The 27,885-nt window shown below is 49.8% G+C and overlaps 2 protein-coding genes across 13 annotated transcripts in view; one reads left to right on the top strand and one right to left on the bottom strand.

Annotated features, from left to right (window-relative positions):
• Window positions 1-56: 56 nt before the first annotated feature.
• On the top strand, window positions 57-26,739 carry MRPL37 (mitochondrial ribosomal protein L37). Of its 4 annotated transcripts, none has more exons than XM_003814996.5 (7): window positions 57-505; window positions 4,919-5,102; window positions 5,196-5,311; window positions 10,000-10,185; window positions 12,554-12,711; window positions 16,192-16,395; window positions 18,229-18,435. In XM_003814996.5, exons 1-7 carry the CDS (start codon window positions 160-162, stop codon window positions 18,304-18,306), a joined length of 1,272 nt encoding a protein of 423 aa, XP_003815044.1. In that variant the 5' UTR covers window positions 57-159; the 3' UTR covers window positions 18,307-18,435. The 4 variants fall into 4 exon arrangements, with proteins under 4 accessions (XP_003815044.1, XP_024783959.1, XP_034821568.1 ...); XM_024928191.5 differs by lacking the exon at window positions 18,229-18,435 and adding an exon at window positions 25,182-26,739 and having other exon boundaries at window positions 82-505; XM_034965677.3 differs by lacking the exon at window positions 18,229-18,435 and adding an exon at window positions 20,666-20,966 and having other exon boundaries at window positions 84-505.
• Window positions 25,489-27,885, bottom strand: part of SSBP3 (single stranded DNA binding protein 3) — a 179,508-nt gene continuing 177,111 nt past the window's right edge. For all 9 annotated transcript variants that reach the window (XM_034965692.3, XM_063601108.1, XM_034965699.4 and 6 more), the window contains one exon: window positions 25,489-27,218. In XM_034965692.3, coding sequence (XP_034821583.1) covers window positions 27,189-27,218 — 30 coding nt within the window. In that variant the 3' untranslated portion in view covers window positions 25,489-27,188. The remainder of the gene's footprint in view (window positions 27,219-27,885) is intronic.

Genomic DNA, 27,885 nt, shown 5'->3' with positions numbered 1-27,885 from the left:
GAGGGCCGGTGCAAGACAAGAATATCCTGACTGTGATTGGTTGAATTAGCTGCCATTCCCAAAACGAGCTTTGGCGCCCGGTCTCATTCGTTCCCAGCAGGCCCTGCGCGCGGCAACATGGCGGGGTCCAGGTGGAGGTCTTGAGGCTATCAGATCGGTATGGCATTGGCGTCCGGGCCCGCAAGGCGGGCGCTAGCTGGCTCCGGGCAGCTCGGCCTTGGGGGCTTCGGGGCCCCGAAACGCGGGGCGTATGAGTGGGGCGTGCGCTCCACGCGGAAGCCGGAGCCTCCTCCCCTGGATAGGGTGTACGAGATTCCTGGACTGGAGCCCATCACCTTTGCGGGGAAGATGCACTTCGTGCCCTGGCTGGCGCGGCCGATCTTTCCGCCCTGGGACCGCGGCTACAAGGACCCAAGGTTCTACCGCTCGCCCCCTCTTCACGAGCATCCGCTGTACAAAGACCAGGCCTGCTATATCTTTCACCACCGTTGCCGCCTTCTCGAGGGTGAGGCCCCAGGACGGGCGGCAAGGGACCGTGTTCCTCTAACCAGCACCGACCCCGACCCTCTGTGGCTTTGGGCAAGACATTGAAACTCTGTGGGTCTTGGTTTCTTCGTCTGCGAAATGGGGCCGTAGTGATTCCTGTCTTCTGAGGGTTGTTAGAATTGAGTTGTAAGGAGCTGGGCCCCTGTGCAGGAGTAATAGAGAGTTTGCGTGTCAGCGTGAAAAGAGCTGCTTTCTAGGCCTAGCCCTGGCTCTCTCTCTCTTTGACTTTGGGCAAATGGCTGGCCATCCTGGGCCTCTATTTCCTGGGAAGTGAATGGTTTTGACTGGACAGTCCACATTGACCTTTCCAGGTCTGACATTCTGGAGATTAACTGTATATTTTAAAAGTAGTTGGAGAGAGTTTATAGTGGAGACAGCAGGATGTTTAATCTCCAGGCCTGTCACCTCTTAAGCCCATGTCTACTCCTCTGTCACTCTCACTAGGGACAGATCAAAATGACTTTGCCAAAACCAGCCTATCTAGAACAGTACCAGAAATTATTTTCCAGAGTCCATGGAGAAGCTTGTTTATCCCTTTCCCCATTCTTCCATCTTCCTCAAATCAGGATAGGTAGGGATGGGGCAGGTCTCGAAAACAGAATGGTTGAGGTAAGTGGAAACAGTATTTTCCAAGGAGTGATTGGGGGAAAAAAAAAGGCAAATCTGGCAAGATTGGGGGACTAAGCCAGAGAATAAATCCTAGGTTTGAGAAAACTTAAGTCAATTGGCCAGCCTCTTAAGCTTCTCAATTCCATTCCTGAAAGCTGATTTTCAAGCCTTTAAACACGTCTAGTGTCCTTACAAGGTAGTGGGAAGGATCTCACAAGACTTGGCATCCTTGAGTGACCCTGGTAACAATACCAAGTGGATGAATGCTTTAGCAGTATTTTAGACGTTAAGATTACATTCGTTTGCCTAGGCTGAAAATGTATGGTGTATCCTATGTTTTTGCTGCTCACAGAGAGGTTCTGTAGGCTGTAATAAAACTCTGCAGGATACAGGGCTAGAGAAGCCATTTGGGGTAATGGAGAGAGGTGATGTTCTTTAGGGTAGACATACTCAGATTCTCCTCCTAGCCTTGTCACTTACAAGGTGTGTGAGTTGGAGCAAATTCCTTAGTCTCTGAGTTTCATTTTTCATTTTATAAAATCCCATCTAACTTGCAGGTAAAGCTCCTGGCACAGGGTAGATGGTGACTTTCAGTAAATGGCAGCTCTAATTATCACCTATTTTTCATATGCAAATAAAACATAAAGTCTTAATATTTTATCTATTGTCAAGTTTAAGGAACAGTGGCGGTGTCAGAACTAAAACTTAGTTTATCTGACTCCCAGTCCAGGGCTCTTTCTGCTGCACCACAAAATCCAGAAGTTACTTTTTTTTTTTTTTTTTTGAGACAGCATCTTGCTGTGTTGCCCAGGCCAGAGTACAGTGGCATAATCGTGCCTCACTGCAGCCTTGACCACCAAAGTTCAAGTGATCTCCCACCTCAGCTTCCTGAGTAGCTGGGACCACAGGCGCATGCCACCACTCCCAGCTAGTTTTTTAATTATTTGTGAAGAGGAGGTCTCACCATGTTGCGCAGGCTGGTCTCAAAATCCTGGACTCAAGTGATCCTCCTGCCTCGGCCTCCCAAAGTGCTGGGATTATAGGTGTGAGCCACTGCCCCTGCCCAAAAGTTACATTTCTAAACATTTATATTCATATTTCTGGTGTGACGTCTTATGGATCTTAAAGTGAAAAGTCTTATTGTACTTATTGCCTTTCATTTGTTACCACAAGAGAAATTGCCTGAGGGTGTCTCCCCCAAAGTATCTTAAGCTCCCTTCCATCCCAAACATGGTCTCTTTCCTTCCTTCCTTTCTCTCTGTCTCTCTTTTTTTTTTCTTTCGACAGAATCTTGCTCTGACACTCAGGCTGGAGTGCAGTGGCACAATCTCACTGCAACCTCTACCTCCCAGGCCTAATCTATCCTTCCACCTAAGCCTCCTAAGTAGCTGGGATTACAGGCACATGCTATCATGCCTGGCTAATTTTTTGTATTTCTTTTGTAGAGATGGGGTTACACCACGTTGGCCAGGCTGGTCTCAAAGCAATCTACCTACTTCAGCCTCCCAGAGTGCTGAGGTTATAGGTATGAGCCACTGTGTCTGGCCCAGACGCAATTTTCAAATGCAGATATGACCTTGAGTCAGAGAAGTGTTCTTCCAGCTGAGATGGGTGGTCTGCCAACCAAGGCAGCCAGCAGCCTTCTGTTAATTTTTGGGCATGATCATTGAGAAGAATATAGTATTGACTTTTCATTTGAAAATAGAGGACTGGTGTGTTTACTTGATCCAGAACTTAGATACCTAGGTCTATGCATGTTCCTCCCTTAGAGAAGCCAAATTTGGGGAAAGTGAAGCTAGGGAGGTCTTTGCCTGGCACCACAGCCCATCCCACTGAGAGTAGCTAAGTTTCTTTAATGTTTAAAGACTGTCAGGCTAAACTGAATCTATTTTAGTTTGCATATACACCATCTTTTATTTATTTATTTATTTTAGAGACAGGGTCTCACTCTGTCACCCAGGCTGCAGTGCAATGGTGTGATCACAGCTCACTGCAGCCTTGACCTCCTGGGCTCAAGTCATCCTCCCACCTCCTGAGTTACTGGGATTATAGGCATGAGCCACTGGGCCTGGCTACGTATATGCCATCTTTTCATGCAAAGTATTTTGGGCAGCTTTTTTATAACACAACCAGATTAAATTAAGAAACAGGCGAGGGGATCAGTACAAAGGAAAAATAAAACAGATAATACAACAAAAATTCATTATGTGAGGTTCTACTTCATTTTTTTTTTTTGAGGTGGAGTCTTGCTCTGTTGCCCTAACTGGAGTGCAGTGGCGTGATCTTGGCTTACTGTAGCCTCTGCCTCCCAGGTTCAAGTGATTCTCCTGCCTCAGCCTCCCAGGTAGCTGGGACTACGGGCAAGCGCCACCACACCCAGCTAATTTTTTTGTATTTTTAGTAGAGACGGGGTTTTACCATGTTGGCCAGGCTGGTCTCAAACTCCTGACCTCAAGTGATCTGCCCACCTCAGCCTCCCAAAGTGCTGGGATTACAGGCGTGAGCCACCGTGCCCGGCCTAAGGTTCTGCATTCTAAAGGGAAGCCCCAAACCTGGCCCTGAGCTTGCTAGCAATCAACAAATGGTACGTAGCTAGGGTCAGCTAACTAGGTCAGCTGCTTGTTTTTATAAATGAAGTTTTATTGGAACAAAACCATGCACACTTGTTAATTATTGCCTATTGCTGCTTTTGTGCTCTAGCAGAGTTGAGTAGTTGTGAGAGAGACTGTGGCCCAGAAGCTGAAAATATTTACTATTTGGCCCTTTGAGAAAATGTTTGTTGACCTCTGGTATACAGAAAAATATTTTCAGTTACACGATTTACCATGTCTATAAGACAAAACAAGCCAGGCACAGTGGCTAATGCCTATAATCCCAGCACTTTGGGAGGCCTAGGCAGGCAGATTACTTCAGGTCAGGAGTTCAAGACCAGCGTGGACAACATGGTGAAACCCTGTCTCTACTAAAAATACAAAAATTAGTTGGGTGCTGTGGTTTATGCTTGTAATCCAGCTACTTGAGAAGCTGAGGCAGGAGAATCGCTTGAACCTGGGAGGCGGAGGTTGTGGTGAGCCGAGATCATGCTGCTCAGTCATCATGTCGCCCAGTCAGCCTGGGCGACAGAGCGAGACTTTGTCTCAAAAAAAAAAAAAAAAAGACAAAACAGTTCTGTATCCAGGAAAAGCCCAACCTTTCTATACTAAGGCCAGAGAGGTTCAGCTCCTTAAAATATTCATGAAAATCCGAAAGTTATTCCCAGTTATTTCCAAAGGTTCCTTTCCCTTGAGAAGGCAGCATGGGCTTATGCCTAGACCCACACCTAATAAATGAGGTATATTTGGTAGACATAGGCTATATTTGGTAGTTAGGGCTGGGGTGTGGGTTATTAGAAAGGATCTTAAATGAAAGGTTGGCATCCATCAATTTAGTACCATAGCCTAGGGTCTATCCCCTGCTTGCAGCATTCAGCCATATTATCTCAGCAGTCTTAGCCACTGTGTGAATTCCTCTAGTGGCAGGTGCTCACCACCTCAGTCACCTATTAACCATCCTGAAGTAGGTGGTCATTCCTGAAGGTGAGTTGAAATCTGACTTTCTTAGCTTCTGCTCTTCACTTTTGGTTCTATCCCCTCAGGTGTCACAGAACAAATCCAGTTTCTCACTTGAGGCAGCCTTTTTACTAAGATGCTACCTGGCAGGTGTAAGCATCTCTTCCTGAATCTTTTTCTTTCTTTCTTTCTTTTTGTGGCTGATTACCTCAAAGGTGTAAAGCAGGCCCTCTGGCTCACCAAGACCAAGTTAATAGAAGGCCTTCCCGAGAAAGTGCTTAGCCTTGTTGATGATCCAAGGAACCACATAGAGAACCAAGACGAGTGCGTTCTGAATGTGATCTCTCACGCCCGTCTCTGGCAGACCACTGAGGAAATCCCCAAGAGAGAGACCTACTGGTAAGTTCCCCCAAGTAAAGAAGATTTCCTACTAATGGATCTTCGAGTCGACCTGTTGCTTTAAGTCCCCAAATGTCTCTTTTTGTCTTCAAGCCCGGTCATCGTGGACAACCTAATACAGCTGTGTAAATCTCAGATTCTCAAGCATCCTTCTCTGGCCAGGAGGATCTGTGTCCAAAACTCCACGTTTTCTGCTACCTGGAACCGAGGTTGGTCATCTTGTACACCAGAAAGCCTTGGTCTGTTTTTTTTTGCCTTTCTACTCTTAACCCCACCACCAGCTCCCATCCCCCTGCCCCCAAATACCGATCCTTACTCCCATCATTCGTGTTCTCGTTTTGTAGGCTCAGACACACCCTCCGTATCATTAGCCATAGCCCAACGATTTTTGTTTTTAATCACTTTCTAAGACGTTAATTCAACCATTAACAGTCAGCCATATCTATTGAGTGCTTAGGATGTGCTTGGGAAGTGCCTAAATGTTGAAGGTAAGGAAATTTATAATAAAGCACATGTAGCCTCCGCCCTCACAATGCTCATATTCTATTGCAATAGTCTTCTTACCTCACTTACACCTCTCTCATCTTCCAAATCCATTTTCATCATGGCCTGCTAGAGTGATCTTTCTAAAGTGCAAGTCTTTATGTCCCTGCCCTGTTTCAGATCCTTCACTGTCTCCTAGTAGTGTAAACCATTTATTGTGGGTTACCAGCCCTCATAATTTGGTCGCCACTTAGTCTTTCTAGTCTTATCTCCTGCTTTACTGCCCCCCTCCCCATCCCCAAATTAGCCACTTTCAGCTTTTTAGCATGAAGCTTTCACACCATGTGCCTTTGCACATGCTGTGCATTCTGTCTGGAATACTCTTTTTTGTTTGATTTTTATTTTTATTTGTTTATTTATTTATTTATTTATTTATTTTATTTATTTATTTTTTTGAGACGGAGTCTCGCTCTGTCACCCAGGCTGGAGTGCAGTGGGGCAATCTCGGCTCACTGCAAGCTCCGCCTCCCAGGTTCACGCCATTCTTCTGCCTCAGCCTCCCGAGTAGCTGGGACTACAGGCGCCCGCCACCACGCCCAGCTAATTTTTTGTATTTTTAGTAGAGACAAGGTTTCACCATGTTAGCCAGGATGGTCTCGATCTCCTGACCTCCTGATCCGCCTGCCTTGGCCTCCCAAAGTGCTGGGATTACAGGTGTGAGCCACCACGCCCGGCCTGTTTGTTTATTTTTTGAGACAGAGTCTTGCTGTGTCGCCCAGGCTGGAGTACAGTGGTGCAATCTCAGCTCACTGCAACCTCTGCCTCCCGGGTTCAAGCTATTCTTGTGTCTCAGCCTCCTGAGTAACTGGGATTATAGGCATATGCCACCACACCTGGCTAATTTTTGTATTTTTATTGGAGATGGGGTTTCACCATGTTGGCCAGGCTGGTCTTGAACTCCTGGCCTCAAGTGATCTGCCCATCTTGGCCTCCTAAAGTGCTGGGATTACAGACATGAGCCACTGCTCCCGGCCTAGAATACTCTTTTCTGCTTTCTTTTCTTTTCTTTTTTTTTTTTTTCCAGATGGAGTTTTGCTCTTGTTGCCTGGGCTGGAGTGCAATGGCGTCAGCTCACTGCAACCTCCGCATCCTGGGTTCAAGTGATTCTTCTGTCTTAGCCTCTCAAGTAGCTGGGATTACAGGTACCCGCCACCACGCCCAGCTAATTGTGTGTGTGTGTGTATTTTTAGTAGAGATGGGGTTTCACTATTTTGGCCGGGCTGGTCTTGAACTCCTGACCTCAGGCAATCCACCCGCCTTGGCCTTCCAAACTGCGGGAATACAGGCGTGAGCCACCGTGCTTGGCCCACTGCTTTCTTAATTTAACCAAATTCTCCTTATCTGCAAGACTTCACTCAAGCCCCCCTTCTCTGTGAATCCAGGCTGGGGTATCTTTTCCTCCTCTGTGTTCTTTATGCCCATTCTGCCATCATAGCACAGATTACACTGTATTGTCAGTATCTACTGTCGGTTCTGTCTACCCCACTCAACTGAACTCCTAATGGCTGGGACCATATCTTACTCACATTGTCCACAGTGTCTAACAGTTCATGGTACACAGTAGGTGCTGACTGAAGGGATGTGTAAATGCATATACCTACTGTTGGTGTTTCAGGCAGGGATGTTCAGAGAACACAGGTGTTCTAACTGGTGGAATCCTGGAGCAGGAAAACCAGCTACGGAATGATCTGGGATTTCAGGACATCTGCTTGGTCAGGATTTGTGTATAGACTTCCTGGTAATGAGTCAGCTTTGCAGAGGTAATGACACCACTAAGGAAATTAGTGAACCTCATTAATAGAGGAGTACTTGGCCCATCATCAAGTATTACCTCTAATTAAACTACCCCATTTGGAGCTGTCACTGGAGGAGGGATATGGAGGGAATTGAATCAGAAACCACACAAGAGTGGTCTGTGGGGAGAATGGAAAACCCAAGGTTAAGAGAGGTCCATGCACATTTATTTTTCTTGCAGATTATATGTGAGGAGACAGGAAATACTTTAGAAAACTATTCTTGAGGTGTGACAGATCAGAGTTTATCCACCCACAGATGTAGTATCCCTTTCTTACCTATCCAGTAAGGGAGGCCACATGCTAATTAATGACAGTGCTGTTGACCAAACCAATTCTTAGACATACAAGAAAACCAGCCTTGATCCATTACCATCACACTGTGGCTATTTCTGAAAACCCAAGCACCTTCTGAGAAAGATTTGACTCCGTGGATACTCCTCAGGAGGCCATTCTCAAGGTGTTTTTCCAGGCACATTTTGTCTGGTGGTAGCATGTGACCTCCTGTGGGGACCTCTGTGAAGGGCATCTATGCATGTTCACAATGGCTGGCTTGCTGATGAGTCAGATGTGAGTTTGTTTTCCTCTTGCCACCTACGTCTGCATGTAGCATATATGCTAATCCGACTTCAGTGAGGCTGTTTGACTGGCTAGGGTTTTCTCACTCTCAGTTGTTAAGGACAATCTGGCCCCTTTCCTAAGTTTAAGAATCTCCTCTGCCTTGGCTGGGTGCGGTGGCTCATTCCTGTAATCCCAGCACTTTGGGAGGCCAAGGTGGGTGGATCACGAGGTCAGGAGATCAACACCATCCTGGCTAACACGGTGAAATCCCGTCTCTACTAAAAATACAAAAACAAAAAAATTAGCCGGGCATGGTGGTGGGCACCCATAGTCCCAGCTACTTGGGAGGCTGAGGCAGGAGAATGGTGTGAACCCAGGAGGCGGAGCTTGCAGTGAGCCGAGATTGCGCCACTGCACTCCAGCCTGGGTGACAGAGCAAGACTCCGTCTCAAAAAAAAAAAAAAAAAAAAGAATCTAACTCTAGTCTCAGTGCTCCTCTCTCTCTCCATCACTCCTTCCCTGCTGTATCCTACTCTAGTCACCTGGATTTCTCTCCTTAAATTCTGCCACGGAGTTGCCTGCACCTGTGCTTTTGCACATTATTCCTCCTTAACTAGAGTGCTTTTCCCCCTTTCTTTGCCTGGCAAGCTCTTACCCAGTGGTTTTCAACTAGGGACAGTTTTTCCCTCTGGAGGACATTTGGCAGTGTGTGGAGACATCTTTGACATGATGTGGATGGGGTGTGGGGAGATGGGATGGGGAGGGAGTTAAAATGGCATCTAGTAAGTAGAAGCCAGGATGCTGCTAAACATCCCACAGTACACAGGACATTCCCTCCCCCCACTCCGCCAAAGAGTTATCTGATCCAAGTGTGAATAGTGCTGCAGTTGAGAATCTCTGCTCTTATCCATCCTTCCAGATGTCATTTTAAGGCATTGCTTCTTTCAGGGAACTTCCCATTCCCAGAGAAGTTCAGTTTTCCCCACCTGTACAATTTTTGAATATGTTTCATCCTTTTCACTGTAGCACTCACTACCTGGTGGGCTCCTTGAGAGGAGAGAGTAACTCTCACACATCTCTGGTTCCCCTGGTTACAGCAGGTGCTCAGGAAGATCTGGATGGGGCAGGCTTCGCTCCCCAGAGACCATCAGCCCTCAGGGTTTACTAGGAAGGGAACACAGGAAGAAGAGTGCATTGGTTCATCCCCTCTTAAGGATCCCAGGATTAACATCCTAACTCAAAGTTTTGTGTTCTGTGATTAGGCTGATCTAGAAATGCTATAAATGACTTGAGGCACATGGGAGGATGAAGGCTTTAGACTTTGCAGAATTGAGAAAGTCTTTAATTTTTTTTTTTTTTTAAGTTTTTTGAGACAGTTTCACTCTGTTACCCAGGCTGGAGTGGAATAGCGTGATCTTGGCTCACTGCAACCTCTGCCTCCCAGGTTCAAGTGATTTTCGTGCTTCAGCCTCCCTAGTAGCTGGGATTATAGGCACGCACCACTACTCCCGGCTAATGTTTTTTTTTTTTTTTGAGACGGAGTCTCGCTCTGTCACCCAGGCTGGAGTGCAGTGCCGTCATCTCAGCTCACTGCAAGCTCCGCCTCCCAGGTTCATGCCATTCTCCCGCCTCAGCCTCCCGAGTAGCTGGGACTACAGGTGCCAGCCACCATGCCCGGCTAATTTTTTGTATTTTTAGTAGAGACTGGGTTTCACCGCGTTAGCCAGGATGGTCTTGATATCCTGACCTCGTGATCCACCCGCCTCAGCCTCCCAAAGTGCTGGGATTACAGGCGTGAGCCACCATGCCTGACCAATTTTTTGTATTTTTTAGTAGAGATGGGGCTTTGTCATGTTGCCCAGGCTGACCTAGAACTCCTGGCTTCCAATGATCCACCTGCCTTGGCCTCCCAAAGTGCTGGGATTATAGGCATGAGCTACTGCGCCCAGCTGCGAAAGCCTTTAGTACCAGGTTAGAGTAACCATTTTTCTCCCTTTTAGAGTCTCTTCTCCTTCAAGTCCGTGGTTCTGGTGGAGCCCGACTGAGCACTAAGGATCCTCTGCCCACCATCGCCTCCAGAGAGGAGGTTGAAGCTACTAAGAATCATGTTCTAGAGACCTTCTACCCCATATCACCCATCATCGATCTTCATGAATGCAATATTTATGATGTGAAAAATGACACAGGTAAGGATCAATGTCTTGGACTTTTAGGCAGTGTGGAGGAGAAGGACATGCTTTTTCTGGAGGGAAAGGATATACTAAGAACTTGCTAGGTGCTAGGCACCTCGTGTGTATTACCTATCTCCTAGGATCCATGTGGCAGCCCCATGAGACAAGTACTATTATCTCCATTTCATAGGCAAAGAAACTGCAGCTCAGGGAAGTTAAGTGATTTGCTCAAAGACTAACTTTACTTTTTACCTTGGAGAAGTAACTCTATTACATCAGAGTGGCTTGAGGGACTTTTTTTTTTCTTCAGCAAACTGTATCATTGGGCGTTTGAGGGGCTTTTCACCAAGGCTTTTTCTTTATTCATAGGTCCCATGAAAGGCACCCATTTTCTGTTTACCTTGTAAACTCTGGCCAACCCCCTTTAGGAACTGAGGAAGCCCCATAGACATTGAATGGGGCCATTAATCCAAACTCCATCAAGCAAGGGACCACCATGTACTCCGTCAGGCAAGACATCACAAGGGAGTGAGACTAGGCTGGCCCCCACTTCCTGCCATCCACTGTGTCCTCATGAGCTGTAGCATCTTCCTCATAAACCCCTTCATTGTCATAGCCACAACCTAGGTCAGTCTTTACTGTCCTTACCTAGCCTATTGCCACAGCCTCCCAGCTGGTCTGTCTGACCCCACACTATTTTCTCTCTGGTCCATCTAGTTCATAATTCCAGAGTAGCCTTTCCCCAACACCACTTTCATCCCATCTGTCTTCATGCCCACCTCCCCGTGGCCTGTTGGTAAAGTTGGAACTCCTTTGCTCATCATGAAAGGGCCTTCACATCTGGTCTCTGCCCCATCCCCAGCCTCATCTTTGCCTCCTCCCCTGCCTGCCCTGTTTCTTGTGACTGTGCTAAATTCATCATGCCCTCTCTCACCTCCATGCCTTGTCACTTCCTCTCCTTCTGCTGAAGCTCTTGGCCATTCTTCCCTTTTGGTCTTCAGCTTGCTAACTTGTCATCTTTCACAGTTCATCTTAGGAATGACTTTCTCTCAGAAATGCTTTGGGATCTTCCAGTCTCATCAGGGTCCTTCCGGCTGTCCTCCCACAGCCCCTGACTTACCTCACATCTTGACATGTCCCTCCATACAGATATGGTCAGTTTTCCTGTCTGTCTCCCCTCTAAACTGTGAGCTCCTCAAAGGCAGTGGCAGGCTCTGCTTGGCCTCCATTCCTGGTACCTGTCTTACAGCTTGGCACAGAGTGAGTTCTAGATATTTATCTGTGCCGAATACCTGAGCAGGCTGAAGGACCAAACATGCAGGAGAGCCATGCCTCCTCTAGGCTTTTCAGAGCCTACATTATTTTCCCAGCCTCTTTTTTTTTTTTCTTTCCCTGAGACAGGGTCTCAGTCTGTCACTCAGGCTGGAGTGAAGTAGCACAATTGTTGCTCACTGCAGCCTTGACCTCCCAGGCTCAAGCAATCCTCCTACCTCAGCCCCCTGAGTAGCTGGGACCACAGGCATGTGCTACCACACCTGGCTAATTTTTGTATTCTTTTTAGAGATAGGGTCTTATTATGTTTTCTAGGCTGGTCTAAAACTCCTGGGCCCAAGCGATCTGCTTGCCTCAGCCTCCCAAAGTGCTGGGATTACCAGCATGAGCCACCATGCCCAGCCTTCCCAACCTCTTTCTTTCTTCTTTTCACCTATATTCAGTGATCCAGATCACTTATTCTAGAAGTTCCCAGCCTACCAAGAGTTACTCGTAGCCATGCGGGAGAAGAGAATCATGACTTGACAAGGTCATGGCTGAAAGGAACAAGTACTAAACTTTGATTCTCAGCACCAGTGTTGTGTGGGTCAGTTGTGAATGATGAGGCAAATCATTTGTCACTAATATTAAAGTAGTAAATTTTGCAAATGACTTGCTTTCTTTTGAATAATTACCACAGATTTCAAGTTCTCCTTCTCCTAACATCACTGTCATCTGTGTGCCAGAATGAGAGAGAAAGGTGTGGAGTTAGAACTAGCTTGCAAGCAGCACCTATAACAGGTTGGCAGGCATTTTCTGTGAAGAGTCAAACAGTAAATATTTTAGGTGTTACAGGCCACATATGGTCTCTGTCACAGCTACCCAATAGTCATACGTAAATGAGTGAGTGTGGTTGTGCTCCAGAGAAAATGTTATTTACAAAAATAGGTAGCAGGCCAGATTTGGCCAGCAAGCTGAAGTTTGCCAGCCCCCGAGCTATAGTGATAGTATCCACCTTTGTTGAGTCTCTCTGTAGCACCTGTCCCTGGGCTAAGGCGAGGTGACTTTCCTGAGGCTTTGTGGCAGGCTGATGAATCCTTTCCACCCCTCCACATAATTGTGTCTCTTGCAGGATTCCAGGAAGGCTATCCTTACCCCTATCCCCATACCCTATACTTACTGGACAAAGCCAATTTACGACCACACCGCCTTCAACCAGATCAGCTGCGGGCCAAGATGATCCTGTTTGCTTTTGGCAGTGCCCTGGCTCAGGCCCGGCTCCTCTATGGGGTATGTATGTGGAGAAGACCACTGAGTTGCTTTACGTGGTGTTGGTCTCCTCCCTTAAGGTTACTGCTCAGAGGAAGAAAAGGGATATAGGGGAACTGATTTCTTGACTGAGGAGTTTTAGGGAGGAGTACTTCAGCCCACCCTGTGGAGATGAGCCAACATCACTAGGGGGTGACTGCCTGTGCTTCACCTAAGTAGCTCACTTGATCACAGTAGCCCACATGTTTTTACTGAAGTCCCCACTTTCTAAGCTATGCCATAGAATTACAGGGAGGCCATGCAGCTTATCAGCATTACACAGCACTAAGTGGTGGAGATAGGACTGCAGCTAGGTCTGCCCCACTCTGAAGTCTTCAGTTGTTTGTGCTGCAGCATGCTGCCTCTGTTCTTGTAGTGGCAGAAGTGGAGCACAGGCAGGAGGAAGTGGAGCAATAGAGATGGCCAAGCCCTGCCTGCCAACTCAGGATGGGTGCTGGGGACCCAAGATACTCGTTGGTGTTATCCCCTGATCCTAAGAGGAGGTTTCAGGGACCTAGATGGTATAGAATACAAACTAACTTGTCACAGAGAGCTGTCCCAAGATGGGGAAAGCCTGGCTCTGGGAGCAAAGGCCTCCAGGGTGGGGAGGGCTATATGGGAGCCCTCAAGCAGGCCTGGGACACCAGATCCCTGGTTTGGGGTGTGTTGGGGGGTAGTTCATGAGAGCCACTGCTGGACCCCCAGGTCTTGGTTAGAGCCTGAGTCTTTTCTAGAGGAGGAATGAGGAAAAGTACTGTTTCCCATCTTATTTGGCCTAGGGGGAGTTGGAGAGCCATGGTTAGCCAAATGGATAGGGAGTGGAATGGGCCTTGCCCAGATTGAGCACCTGCTGCATACCACACATTTATTTAGGGTTTTTATTAAAAAAAAAAAAAATCAGTGGTTTGTTCGTAAAATATAATCTTGGATTAGCAGCAGAAGCATCATCTGGGAACTTGTTGAAAAGGCATACTCTCAGACCTACCCCAGACCTGCTGAATCAGAAACCCTGGGGTTGGGGCCCAGCGATCAGCATTTTAACAAGCCCCCCAGTTATGCTGCTACAAGCTCGAGTTTAAAAACCACTGAACTGGCCGGGCGCGGTGGCTCACGCCTGTAATCCCAGCACTTTGGGAGGCCGAGGTAGGAGGATCACTTGAGGCCAGGAGTTCGAGACCAGCCTGGCCAACATGGCAAAACCCCATCTCTACTAAAAACACAAAGATTAGCTGGGTGTGATGGTGCATACCTGTAATCCCAGCACTTTGGGAGGCCAAGGTGGGAGGATTACTTGAGGCCAGGAGTTCGAGACCAGCCTGGCCAACATGGTGAAACCCCATCTCTACTAAAAATACAAAGATTAGCTGGGTGTGGTGGCATGCATGTGTAATCCCAGCTACTCGGGAGGCTGAGGCATGAATGTTGCTTTAACCCACGAGGCGGAGCTGAGATTGCACCACTACACTCCAGCCTGGGTGACAGAGTGAGACTGTGCCTCAAAGGAAAAAAAAAAAGAGAAAAAAGAAAAGGCAACCACTGAACTGAAATTTCAGAACACGGCATTATTTAATCCTTGTAGTTTTTTAACCCCATGTGGCAGATGCTATTAGCTTCATTTTACAGATGGTGAAACTGAGGCTCAGGGAGGCTAAGGAACTTGCCCAAGGATACACAGCTAAGAAATTAGTAGCTGTCAGATCTTTATATGACCTTCTTGTGTCTTTCCAATCCTAGGACAATTGTCTTTATTCCCATTCTCTGACTATATACTTCCTGAAGGCTCCGAAAGATTAGGTAACTTGCCCAAGATCCCACAGCTAATGAGTGGGGAAGCAAAGCTTGGAACATGATCTCTCCAGTTTTGAAGGATGTGCTACTCCCAACTCAGGCAGGAGAAGGAGGCAGAGATAGTCACAACCCTGGTGCCAGGCCTGCAGACTCGCTGTAGCCTTTGTGCCAGCTATTGCCATCAGAGTCTGGGTAGCAACGATACAACTAATTACCACCCAGTTGGGTAGGAGTGGAGGCCTCCTTCAGCCCCTCCAGGTACAAATTATTCCTGGGGATGTGAAGTTGAGCAATTATGGGAAGAGCCTCCATGTAAAAGGTAAAATTGCTGAGAAATTTATGTACTACCTGCAGTTTTATTGATCTGTAGAGGGAGATAAGAGTCAATACAGAATTCTCGGCTAACACTTACAGGTACTTTTCTTTTTATTTATTTTTCATGCAGCTAAGAACAGGTATTTCTAAGGCCAACAGCCCCAGTGTGGCCGACACTGAGGTCTGACATTAGGTATTCCTAATGCCAGATTCAGCCCCAGTGGGGTGAACACAGGCAGCATTTTTGAATCAAGGAGGGCCTGCTTCATGGGGCCTGCCTGTTGGATCTTTGTTCAGTGAGTAGCAGTCACCAAACTGGATTGCTGCAAAGTCTCAGCAGGTCACCATATGATTTATCTCCCAAACTGGGACACCATTGAGAATAATGAGGTGCCGCTATTAGATACACTGGGACACCAGGATTAAACCAGAACAACAGGGCTTTCAGTGACTTAATAGCATGAAGTCTGATCCCCATGGGTGACCTGGAGCAAATTATACCACCTCTCTGAACCTCAGTTTCCTTATCTGTTAGTGGGAATATACCTCTAGATTTATGAGAGTAGAGGTGACCTGATGTAAAACTGGCAAGATGCCTGGCACCTGAGAGGGCTTCAGTAAATGATTTTAGGTGTTACTACTATTACCAAGTGGCAGTAACTAGAAGAGATCAGTAGCAGGAGTTGACTGGTGAAATCCTGGCGCTGGCATGGCTGGAGTGGATACTCCAGAAACATGGCCCGTGCTGAGTTGCAGCGTCAGCCTGAAGCCCAGTGAATGTGACTGCCAGGCCCTTAGAAGCAAGGCAGGGGCGTGGGGGAAGGGTGTGGTCTGGCATGAGCCTGTTTGGGTTCTACACCACCCATCTTCGTGACTTCCGGCAAGTCACTTTACCTCACCGAGTCTCAGTTTCCTCATCTGTCAAATGGGGTGAGAACTGAAAGAGATTATATCTATCCGTTGACCCTCCGGATTCACATTTGATAGCTGATGTCACTGTGGTCCTCATCAAGTAACGCCAGGAGTTTGAGGGATTTCTGTCATTAACCCCCCAGCTGGCCTGCCTGAACTCTGGCTTGCCTGGAAATCGCCTCTCAGTGGCAGGAACTATTACTTTGATGTGCTCAAATAGAAGAGCAGGCACCCTGGGGCCATGAGGCACAGCCAGCCTGGGTGAAGGAAGGCCCGGCCCTGGACAGTGCCCTGAACTCCTCATTCTATTTTAATTGTCCCAAAGAGAAGCCATTCAGTGGACGTAGGTGGACGTTGTAAAGGGAAGAACTAGAAGCTGCCTGGGCCGTGCTGTTCCTTACACTCCACAGCTTCTGATTTGTTTTCCTTGTCCCCTTTTCCTCTCAGAATGATGCCAAGGTCTTGGAGCAGCCCGTGGTGGTGCAGAGCGTGGGCACGGATGGACGTGTCTTCCATTTCCTGGTGTTTCAACTGAATACCACAGACCTGGACTCTAACGAGGGTGTCAAGAATTTGGCCTGGGTGGACTCAGACCAGCTCCTCTATCAGCATTTTTGGTGTCTCCCAGTGATCAAAAAGAGAGTGGTTGTGGTAAGTTGAGCCATCTCCTGCCTGACCCAGGAGGGCCATGCCTCCTCCTACCTGGTGTGAGCCTCAGGTGGGATTGCTGGGGTGCTCTGTGAGGAGAGCCCTGGCCCTGGGGACTTCCCACCCGGGATCTCTGCCTAGAGGACTCCTTCAGTCCCGCCCCTACCTAAGGCCCTGCCCAGTGCTCCACTCCAGCTCCTGCTTCCCTTTGCACCCTCCAGCCAATCCAGCTCCTCGCAGCTCCCAGGGTGCTCTGCGGCTTCATTAGCTCTGGCCTTTGTAGGTGCTGCTCCTTTTGTCTGGGAGGCCTCTTGCCTTCTCCCCTCCCCATTACTGTTTGTCAGGCTATCCTCCACTTGTCCTTCCAGGTTTAGCATAAGTGTTTCTTATTTTGAAAAACTTCTGACCACCACCATCCCCATCCCAACCCTCACTTAAGTGCCTCAGGTGGGCTGCCCTGGCCTCCGTATTCCCCCATCAGAGCACGATCACATTGCTGTGCGTAGAACCTCTTCACATGTTTTTTTTCCTCCACCAAACAGAACTCCAAGCTCCTAGATCCTTGAGGGCAGGGTCTGGGGATGCATTCATTTTGTTTCATCCCACAGATACGGAGTTCCTCCTGCGGCACCATTGTGCTGCACCCCACTGCTCAGCTGACAGGGTCCAGGCCTGCTCTCTGTGTAGTGGGCAGTAGCAGTATCTAAATAAATTCCTGATAGAGCATCAGGCAGTAATATGCACCCTGGAGAGACCTACAGCAGGGTCAGGGACTGCGAAAGCGGAGTAGGGGTACTGCCTGCTCTGGGACCAACTAGGTCCCACACAGGCCTGAGTATGGGCTTGCTAAATGGAGTCGCTGAGCCTTTGAACATTCTTAGCAGGTCCGTTCTTGAACTGGTTCTCCAGCAGCTCTCAGTGCTGTTTCCACCTGAAATGCCTGCTGGGTCTGTGCCCTTTGCTTTGGCCCCAGACACCCTCAGTTCACCTGCATAGTCACACCAGCCACCTCCGTGCTCTCTGCTCTTAGTCAGGTTTTCCCTCCTCACTCTGTGTCTTCAGGTTCTCTTCCCTCAGCCTCTCCCTTCCAGGATACTGACTCAGGGCTGGGCCTGTTGTGGTTTGGAGACAGCTTCTCCTCACCTCTGCAGCCTCATCTCCTGCCGCTCCACCCCTCAGCATTCGCCCTGGGCTCCAGCCTGATCTTGCCCTTCCTGCCTTCATTTCTACTTCTTCTATTGCATGTGCTGGGTTTTCTGAAGTCTCCTTCCTTTTCTTTTTCTTTCTGCCCCATTCTGCTCACCCTTCCATGTATAAATGTTGGCAAGTCAGTCATTTCTTCCTGCTTTCTTCTTTTTCCTACTTCTGCAGTGGGGTCTGTCTCCTTTCATTTTCACTATTTGAACAGCTGACTGTAAGCTCCTTGAGGACAGGAACCAGAGTCAAGTTACTGCTGTGTCTGTTTCCAGCACAGGATATAGGCCCAGCAGAAAGCAAGCAGGTGCCCAATAAATGTGTGTGGAATGGGTGAGGGATGATTGTCCCTGGGATTAGAGAGGGCAGCAGCCCATTTCAACCATCATTCCTGGTGGTTGAAGTGAGAGGGCCTCAGGAGCAGAGCAGCGTCAACAGTTGTTTTGGCTGAAGGGGGCTGGGAATGCTTCCTGTCCTCCCAGGCTACAGCCCCTCAATGCCCCTTCTTAGTCCGAGAGAGAGAAGATGTCAGAAAAAGAAAGTTACTGTCCAGGCACTGAAGATTTACTTCAATCCAATCTTTGTTTTAGTTGCTGCCATTAAACCTAGTAGCAGGATCCTAATGAACTGTGTTCTTTCCAGGAACCTGTTGGGCCAGTTGGTTTCAAGCCAGAGACATTCAGAAAGTTTTTAGCTCTGTATTTGCATGGTGCTGTGTGAGCGGAGGACCCCTCTGAATCCTGAAACCCCTCTTGCCTCTCTTCCATGGAAGAGGGCCTGGGCCCCGTGGAGCCTCAGTGCCCGTTTGGCCTGCTGCTCTCGCTGACAATAAAGAGCCCTTGCGTTGCACTGAAGCCTGTGTTTGGTATGAGGGTGCCATCGGGAAGGGCGCCCACACAAGTCCAAGCCCTGGAGCCTGACCTGCCCCAGCTGAAGCCCAGCTCTGCCCTTGACCCATGTTGTGATCTTAGATAAGGATCTTCATCTGTCTCTTTCCATTTCTTCATCTGAAACCTGGGGCTAATGTGACTTACCTGGCGTTGAAGACTCTGGGTTATGTGTGTGTAGTGTCTGCCACATGGCAGATACGCTGATGGTCACTAGGTTCTTATGGCATTATTTAAATTGTGGACACATTCCACAATGACTGCAGAAAATCTCGCTAGCATATTTATTGTAGATTTCTCCCTCGTATCCTGGTTAATGGGGCAAGTACACCCCTGGTTCAGCTGGTCTCTGTCCAAATAATGTCAAGTCCTGATCTGTGCCAGACACTGCTGCCATGCCAAGCACCTGATACATAGCATATTTAATCTGCACACACCCCTTACAAGGTAAATGTCATTTCCATATTCAAGAAAAATATTGCATGCCTAGCATGTGCCATGCACTGTTGTGGGCCCTAAGAAGAAAACACGGATAATTTAAGGAATTTGCCCAAGGTCACCCACCTGGTGCTATAGGTCAGCTTCCCGAGGAAACACTTAGAGACTTTTATTTGGGGAGAACCTTTAGGACAGGAACCTGTGGAGAGCGAAGGCAGCAGCAGGTGGGGGTGGCAGGCCCAAGCTCAGTGTGGCTGCATCTGAGGCCTCACTCAGTTCATGGGCACTCTGGAGCCAGAGGCAAGGGAGTTGAGCCTTCTACAAACACCCCTGGCCTGGCACCAGCCATTGGATATGTGCTGCTTCCTGACAGCGGGTGGGACCTTGGGCGAGGTGGCTTTGTTGGTCTGTAATTCCTGCTGAGGGACTGCTGAGAGCAGTTAGTGTGGGAAGTTCCAGCAGCTGGAGGAGCTCTCAGCTAGGCAGTGGCAAAGTGGCGTCCAGCCTGTGTCTCTGCCTCCCAGGCTTGGGCTCTTTCCACTTGAAAGCTTACTTTTTAGGCTTGAGGGATTAGCAGGAAAAGCAGCAAGGCACAGAGGACCATGGGGACAGGAAGTGACTGAAAGTGGGGAGGCCGGAGGCTTGGCTGGGGCTGGAGTGGCCAGCTTGGGAGGGGCCTGAACACCAAGCACCTCACCTCCTAGGGCAGCTGACCTGGGGCTCCGGGTACTCTGAGCCCTGCTGCCCATTTTACTTTTTATTTTACAGACAGGAACAATTATACATAAATGATAAAAGTTCAGAGTTCAGGGAAAGATAAGTCGACCCACCCAAGGTGGTCCCTAGCTAGTCCTTTTCTCTAAGGTTAACAGAGCTTCAAGTTTCTTCCATGCTGTTGGTGAAAATGTGTATGTATCATAACAACACACATATATACATGACTGAAGAGTCATCCTATTTACAGCCTGTTCTGCACTTCCTTTTTCACCTGATGTCTCTGGATTGTAGGCTCTTGCCACATCACCACATAGGATCTCTTCGTTCTTTTGAGCAGCCACATTAGTATCTGTTGATGGCAGTCCGGGTTGTTTCCAGTTGTTATTAGAAATAATGCTGCAGTGAGCACCCTCGTTCATGTATCTTAGAGTAGTTTTGCCAGCAGAGCCATTGGGTAAGTTCCTAGCAGTGGAATTGCTGAGTCAAACATTTTTTTTTTAAAACAACACTCTGTTGGGAGTACAGAGGAGGAGCTGGTGGGATGGTGGTAGGGAGTCCAGCTGGAGGCCACTGCGGGGATCCTGGGGCAAGTGGTGGTGATGGCTTGGCGTGATCCTGAGCAGGCTGAAGCCCCTGGAGACTGCTTGGAGAGGAGGGAGGGTGAGGTGAACTTGAGCCCTGAGCGAGTGGGACGGAGGCTCTGAGTAAGCGGACCATCAGCAGATGACCTTGTAGCTTGAGGACTGCCTGGAAGGGGGCCAGGGTTGCCGGGCAGGCCTGGGCAGCCTGTCCTCCCAACCCACCCTGAATGAGGACAGCTCGGATGCTGGCCTTAGTGCTAAGTTGTGGAGCCTGGAACCCAACTACACTTTTGTGTCAAGGGAGCTGCAAAGTACAGCTGATCTGCAAAGTGGGGCAGGCAGGACTGGCGGTTTTTTTATTGTCCCCATGGAGATGAGGAAACAGGCTTAGAGACCACATGATGCAGTGTGAAGAGCTGGGAAGCTCGTGTGTCATGACAGCTGCCCCCTCCACAGACAGGTCCTTGCTTCTCCAAATCCCAAATGTCTACCAGCTTCGTCCTCACTCCCTCATTCAACGCAGGAGAGGAAGTGATGCAGCGGAACCTGAGGGCCTCAGCCAGCCTCCCGCCCAGTACAGGCTCCCCAGCCAGTGAGCTGGTGAAGGAGCAGGAGGAGCACGCTGCAGGGAGAGTGCTGCGCCGGGTCATGCTGGATAGCGAAACCCCACGAGAGGAACTTCCAGCAGCAGACTTTTGGAAATGAAATGGTGACATTCCCATTGTGAACATATTTTTCACTGTCTGTCTCATATATTTAAATTCCTGGTTGATCCATTCAAAAGTTCTTCAGTTCATTTCCAGCAAGCTTCAGTGGCAAGGGAATTCTAATTTGGCCTGGGGGAAAGCCACTTCTCCCCTCCTGTATTCCAGCTGCCCTGTCAGATCCTCCACTTCCTCGCTGGCAAAATGGGGATACAGCACCTCCCTTCCAAGTTTCCCCACCTTTGGATCAAATAGGCTCCATTCGCCAAGGTTTCAAGTTGATGGGTTTGGAGTTCTTAGAAGCCAGGTGGAAAGGTGGACTTGCTTGAGGGGACCTCACTTTAGGCTGCTCTCTATTCTCTCCCAAAGCTGGCTCAGGCTGGACCTGGGGCAAGTGTTTGGCAGAGGCTCTGTGACAACCCACAGGAGCAGGACAGGATCCTCTCAGGCTTTAGACAGCATCTCCCTGGTTCCTCTTTTGCTGTGGGTGAAAGTCTCAGAAAGCATGCAGGTGACCCGATTGTCTTGACTCTCTCCTTAACATGGACACTCAGATGTCCATGACCCACAAGGCCTACCTGCTTCACTGCTGGAAGATCCCCGGTCCAGGGACCCTCTCCCCTCAGAATACATCTCCTCATATCCAAAGACTGCATCCAGGGGGGCGTGCTGCCCAGGGCAGGACCTCCATCCCTTAGAGGCCAGCTTGTCAGAGCAACATGGCCCCTGCCATGTTCACTCTCACACACGTGCACAGGCATACATGCGCACACACATGCATACAGGCACATCACACTCCCACACATGCAGTCACACTCCCACACACCACACACTCAGACGTGCACACACACACACGTGTACACGAGACCCATGGATCTCCTCCTCCCCAGCTAGGCCAATGATGGAACCCAAGAATAGGTCCAGACTGGAGACTGAGCCCTGAGGTCCCTCACCGTACACCTCCTTTGGGGGCAGCCCATTTAATAAGCACCTACTGTGTACCAGGTGTTGTGCTGGGAGCGAGTTACAGAATGAGGGAGACATGGTCCCCGCCCTCCGGGAGCTCCCGGGGTACTGGGTGGACACGGCCAGAGTGGTCTCCTTTGGATTGGCAGTAGCAGGTACCCACAAAGGCCACCTCCTTCCCCACACCTGGGCACCTACCCACCCACAGGTGACAGCATGCCATAGGGAGGGGTGCCACTGAGCACATTCTGGGGCTACTCAACAACATCCAGTTATTCCAAGAGCACTCATCGAGCACCTACTGGGCACCAGGACCTGTGCTGGCAATTCTCAGGACGAAGAGGGCTCTTACATGGTCCCTGGCTTAGAGGAGCTCCCAGCCTGATGGGGGAGGCATACACTGAACCAGGCTGTGGGGACCCAGGGAGAGAGCTACCCCAGCCTGGAAGGCTTCCAGGAGGAGGGGCCATCTGAGCTAGGTTCTGAAGGGCAAGTGGGAAGGAGGAGGGGCCAGCAGGAACAAAGGCCCTGGCTGGGCAGACATCCACAGAGTACTGCAAAGTTGGAGGTGAAGTGCTGAGGGGCAAGGAAAAGCAGGAGTGTGCATGGCCCTTCCATGCCCTGCAGCTGTCTGGAAGCTGTGAGGAGCGTGGACTTGGTCCCAGAGTCACGGTGGGCGTGGCCACCTGGGTTCCCCACTAGCAAGAAGCCCTCTCCTCTCTGCACCCCTTTTCTTCTCGTGGTCACCAGGGCATCTCGCTTTCCTGGTCTTCTACTCACTGCTCTGTCGCCTTTGTGGGTCCCTCCTATTCCCCAGATCTCAGGGCCCAGTCCTTCGGCCTCTTCTCCATTCATTCCCTAGATGATTTCAGCCAGTCTGGTGGCTTTAAAGACCCTCTAAATGGCAACAACTCCCATGGTATGTCTGTAGTTCAGACCTGCCTACTTGATGTCTTTACTGGATATCAAATCAGCATCTCAAATTTAACTCGCCAGAACAGAGCTCTTCCTGCAGCCTGCCTCACCTCCACAAACGGCATCTCTGTCCTTCCGTGTCTGTTCACTACCGTACCCCTAGTGCCAGAACAACCCCTGGCATAAAAGGGGTGCTCAGCAAACACATGAGTGGATGGATGGAAAGAAGGAAGTCTATGGAGGCTCAAAGTGAGATGGTCTTTGTGGCACTGGAGGGCTGACATGGGAGGCAGGAAACCAAGGGCATGGCTGAATTCCAGAAACCAGATGCCAGGTTCTGCGGCTCCGCAGGCACCCTGGGAATAGAGAGAACAGAACCTCTGCCTTTCAGCACCCACCCTCATTGGTCTGACCTTTTACATCCAACCCCCAGCCCCAACTCCAAGCCCCCAGTGCTTGTACCCAGTGAGCCCAGGGCTGGGCAGAGCAACGCTCATCTGCCTGTAACCCCACCCTGCCCAGCCACTCTGCTCAAGTCCAGGGGAGCCCCATGGCCTGAACCCCAAGAGGCCCAGCTCCCCTCAGTTCAGGGTCAGAGCCCTCTGAGGGACCCCAGGTATGTTCTGGGCTCAATCTCCTGGAGTCTGTGGAATCTGGGAACACAGCCCACCACTTCATGGGACAGCCGAGACTGGGGCGGGGGATTCCTCAGGTCACCAGGGAGCCAGACTGAGCAGCCTTCTTACCCCCACTAGAGCCCTGCTCTGGCCTAGCGCGTTAGTGGCTATGCTGCTGCTGGTGTCAGCGACTTGCCTTAAGTTTCTTTCCTGGCTCTGGGGCAGGGGGCAGTGGGGATGCCCAGCAGGGAGGCAGGTGTGGGGTCCTGTCTCAGGCCTGGTCCTACCTCTGGCCCCCCAGGCCGGCCGACCCCTAGAATCGAGTGCCTGTGGACAGCGATGACTCCAGCAGGAAAGCTGTGGTCTGGCCCCCGACTCCGGCACCTCTCAGTGATGGGCCGAAGCCCTATTTTGTGGAAGGACTGGCATGACGCTCCCTTTTCTCCTCCTCATTTCAGTATCTTTCCACTGGCTCATGTAGAGCTCTGGCCTGGCCCCAGGCAGTGATGAAAATGCTTAGTGAACAAGAACCAGTTCTTTGCTCAGAGATCTGCCCCTGAGGAAGGCCAAACTAACCTGCACCAGAGCCATCTGTGTTGTGAAGGCAACTGCTGGGCTGCCGAGGGGCCCCAGGCTGAGGGGTAGCACAGCACACAGCAGGCGCTCTTCCCAGGCTGGGCCCCGTGACCTGCCTTCCTCCAGCTAGGCACCCTGATCCCATGGCTCTTGTCTGTGCCTGACTCCTGCTCCAAGGAGCACAGGTATCGGATGGATATCCCATCCACCCAACCTCCTTTCCCCAGCCCTGGGTCAGCACCATTGATACAGGTTAGTCGCAGCCTCAGTCTCTTCATCTCTCCAATGGAGATGCTTTTCCAATAGTTCAAAGGTGTCTGTACTCAGCAAAAGCCTAGGAAACCTTGTTCCAAGGTGAAGAGGGAAGGACCAGATGGAATCTCCTAGATCCTCCCAGCTACTCCCCAACACACCCATTTGGACTCTCCCCACGAGTAACATCACTTGTAGCGAACACATGCTGCTCTTAGTCCGTGCACGGCACTGTTCTAAGCACTTCACGGTGCTAACCTCCTCATAGCCTATGAGGCAGCCAACCCGCCATCCCCCATTTTGCAGATGAGAGAACTGAGAACAGAATTATCAACTAATTTGCCCAAGGCCACACAGCAAGTTGCAGCAAACAAGATTTAAACCTGGGAATTTGCTATCTGGTCCCCTAAGGGCCTTATAAACATGGGCTGAGCCTGCCCTTTGCTTGGACCCTCTGTCTCCCACCCACCCACCACGGCATCCGCTCCTGCTACAAGCCTAGAATGAGGTCCCCAGAGCTCCAGGGAAGTACAAAGTTCTTTCTAGTCGTGCAAGTCAGCATCCATAGCAGCTTACCTCACCCTAGCCCTCAGCATTTCTTGCCTAAATGTCGTCTGGGAATGCCTCTCTCCATATCTTGCCAGCCCCACCTGATTCATCTCCCAGGAGACCACCAGCATACACTTTCCAAAATTTAAGTAGACTGCACTACTCTCAAAACCCTTCAAGGGCTCCCAGTACCTTGGAGGTTTAGGAAAAAAAAAAAATCAACCTGCCTGTGCCCCCAACAGTCGCCAACAGCAGGCACTTGAGGCTGGGGGCCTGGGGTAAAGCCAGTCCCACCCGAGGGGAGAAAGCAGGGAGTGGCTGTGGCCCTCCTGGCCGATAGCGACTCCCCATAGAAAACAGAGGGCACCAGGAGGAACCTTTTTCTACTTCCAGAAAAATAAAAGACATTCCAGCGGACCAAAATGTGTTTGCAAGACAAGAAATGGAAAATGGCTTTTAGACGGCCCCCAAATATTTAAAGTGAGATGGATACCTTCCCTCCCAACCCACCTTCCGCCAAGGCCATCGCGACTCCACAAGAACACAGAAATTGCAGGCCCAGGAAAAGAAGGCAGACGCCTCAAACACAAAACATCTTGTTATGCACCAGGAACAAAAACTGTGCCCAAGAAGTCACCTTGCATTTTGTAATCAGTGTAATAAACTCCAACCCACATTCCCCAAACATGTCAGGAAGGGCTGCGGAAAAAAGATGTCCCTTTAATAAAACGTTATCAACATATATCGTACACAAACTACAATGTATCATAATTACTTTTTTTCCCTCTCTTAATTCAGAACCAGACTACAAGGTAAGAAAAAACACAGAAACAGCTACAATGTTCCCAATAATCCGCACAAAGTCTTTTTTCAGGCAGATGATATCTCACATAATATGATATACATGGATCAGAAAGGGAAGGAGTAAAACAAAGACCAGCTACAGGGGAGGGAGGAAGGAGAAGGGCATGTCAATGTACAAAGAATTCGGGTGTCTTCCAGGGCAAGACACAAAGGTTTCCGTGGGGTGATGAGGTGAGTGGGGCCATGAGCACCCTCCTGGGAGGGGACAGGCTCCACTGTCGGGCTTGTTGGTTTTTGAAAGTAAAAACAGGACTGGAGCCAGCACGTCTGTTTGGTTGTCGGTGTCCCCCCACCCCCCACAGCTGCTCCAAAGTCTTTCCATCCAGTCCCAAGCATATACAGAGCAATTCTGATCAGTATCCCATCTTTGAGAAAGGACGAATAAAGAGAAAAAACAAAGAAAACCGGAACTCCAGCCCCCCAAGCCAGTGCACACGATGACGCTGATGCGAGGATCTCGGGACCAGAACGTGGAGGTCACTGTTTCCATGTCCCAGGTCATAGCCATCCTGTCAGTGGCAGCCTCTCCCACTCTGCACCAGGCCACCACCCAGCTGGCAGGATTCTCACTGGGAAGACTGGGGTGGGGGCAGAGGAGGGGCTGGAGAGGCAGGGAGGCCAGGACGGAAGGGAGGTCCAGGAGAGGAGGAGGAAGGTGTCCTGGGAACAGTGCATGCCACCGGGTCATGGCGACGGTCTGGGCTGTCGTGGAATCCTGAAAGGGGTCAGTGGTCCGGCCCCTCTGGCCACAGGATGAGGGTGCTGGGTTCTGGGGTCCAAGCGTGCCGCTGCTGTTGCCATGGAAATCAAGCTAGAACAAACACGTCCCCACTCCTCCCCTGCCTGTTGCACAAACCAAAACCCCAAGTGGAAAACGGTGACTGCCTTTTCTTCTTTCCAAAAAAGGCCTTTTGAAAGAAACCACCGATTGTAAACTGTCCAGTTTATTATTATTATTTTTGATGGCTACAGACAATGTGGGCTCTCACACCTAGACTAGCTTTTCTGGTGGAAGGGCTTGGGCACAGACAGACAGCAGGGCTTCTGGTTTTCTTTTTTTCCTTTTTCCTTTTTTTTTTTTTTTTTTTAAGAAGAAAGCATAGAGGTTGATTGGGGTGGGGGGCTTGCTAGAAGCTTCCATTTAAAAAAATTTTCCCCCAAAAAACCCCCCTGAAAACAAATAAAAAAATCCCAACAATGGTAAAACCCCAAACAAAAAACAACAAAAAAGTGTCATGTACAGAAAAGGTCCTTTGGGGAAAGGGCAAGGGGTGGGATTTTTCTGGTCACTGACTTGAAATACATTTTTGAGAGTTTTGTCCTTCTTGTTTTATGGAATAAAAAGTTTGGCCTTTTTATTGCATGAAACTAAAATTGGGAAAGGTAGGGGGCGTGGATGGGGTGGGAGGGGGTTGAGGGGAGCAGGGAGATGCCCTCCCCACCAGCTCCTGGATAATGACACCTCACTTCTTGCATAATTTCTGGCATCTTCCCGCCTGCAATGCCCGCTCTCTCAGCGTCTCGGAGAAGGGGGGATCACACACTCATCGTCATGCTTGGAGAATACTGGAAAGGAGAAGCAGAGAAGGGGGGGGTGAGGATTGTGGGGAGGCCGCTGACACACCCAGGTGCCAAGAGCCTGGTGTGACTGCACAGAACTGAGCAGGGCTCATTTGGGGCTGTGGTTGAGCTGAGGGGCACATGGTGGCATGGAGTGGGCAGGGGGCCAGTAGGGCAGGATAAGGGCCAGGAGGCGGGAGCTAAGAGCCACTTCTCAGTGCCAGCCTGCCCTTCTGTTGGGAACTAAGGCAGCTGACGGCACCTCCCCTGCTCCTGCCCCTGTCTGAGTCATCCTCTCCTCTCCAATGGCAGTCACAGCCCCTGCCCCTTGCCCAGTGCAGGCCTCCAGACTGCAGGGAACTGGGCTTTGATGAGCCAGAGCACAGCCAGGGTGCCCTGGGGTGGGGCCAGTCTGGGATTCTTTTCTGTTTTTCTTTTTGAGACAAGGTCTCACTCTGTCACTCAGGCTGGAGTGCAGTGGTGCGATCAAGGCTTACAGCAGCCTCAACTTCCTGGGCTCAAGCAATCCTCCCACCTTAGCCTCCCAAGTAGCTGGGACTACAGGCATGCGACACTACACCCGGCTAATTTTTGTATTTTTATGTAGAGATGAGGTTTCACCATGTTGCCCAGGCTGGCAGTCTGGGGTTCTTGAAAGCTGCTTAATCATAAC

Source organism: Pan paniscus, chromosome 1, assembly GCF_029289425.2.
Source record: "Pan paniscus chromosome 1, NHGRI_mPanPan1-v2.0_pri, whole genome shotgun sequence".
Taxonomy (NCBI): domain Eukaryota; kingdom Metazoa; phylum Chordata; class Mammalia; order Primates; family Hominidae; genus Pan; species Pan paniscus.
Note: the sequence above shows the minus strand (reverse complement) of the source record. Positions and strands in the feature narration are given on the sequence as shown.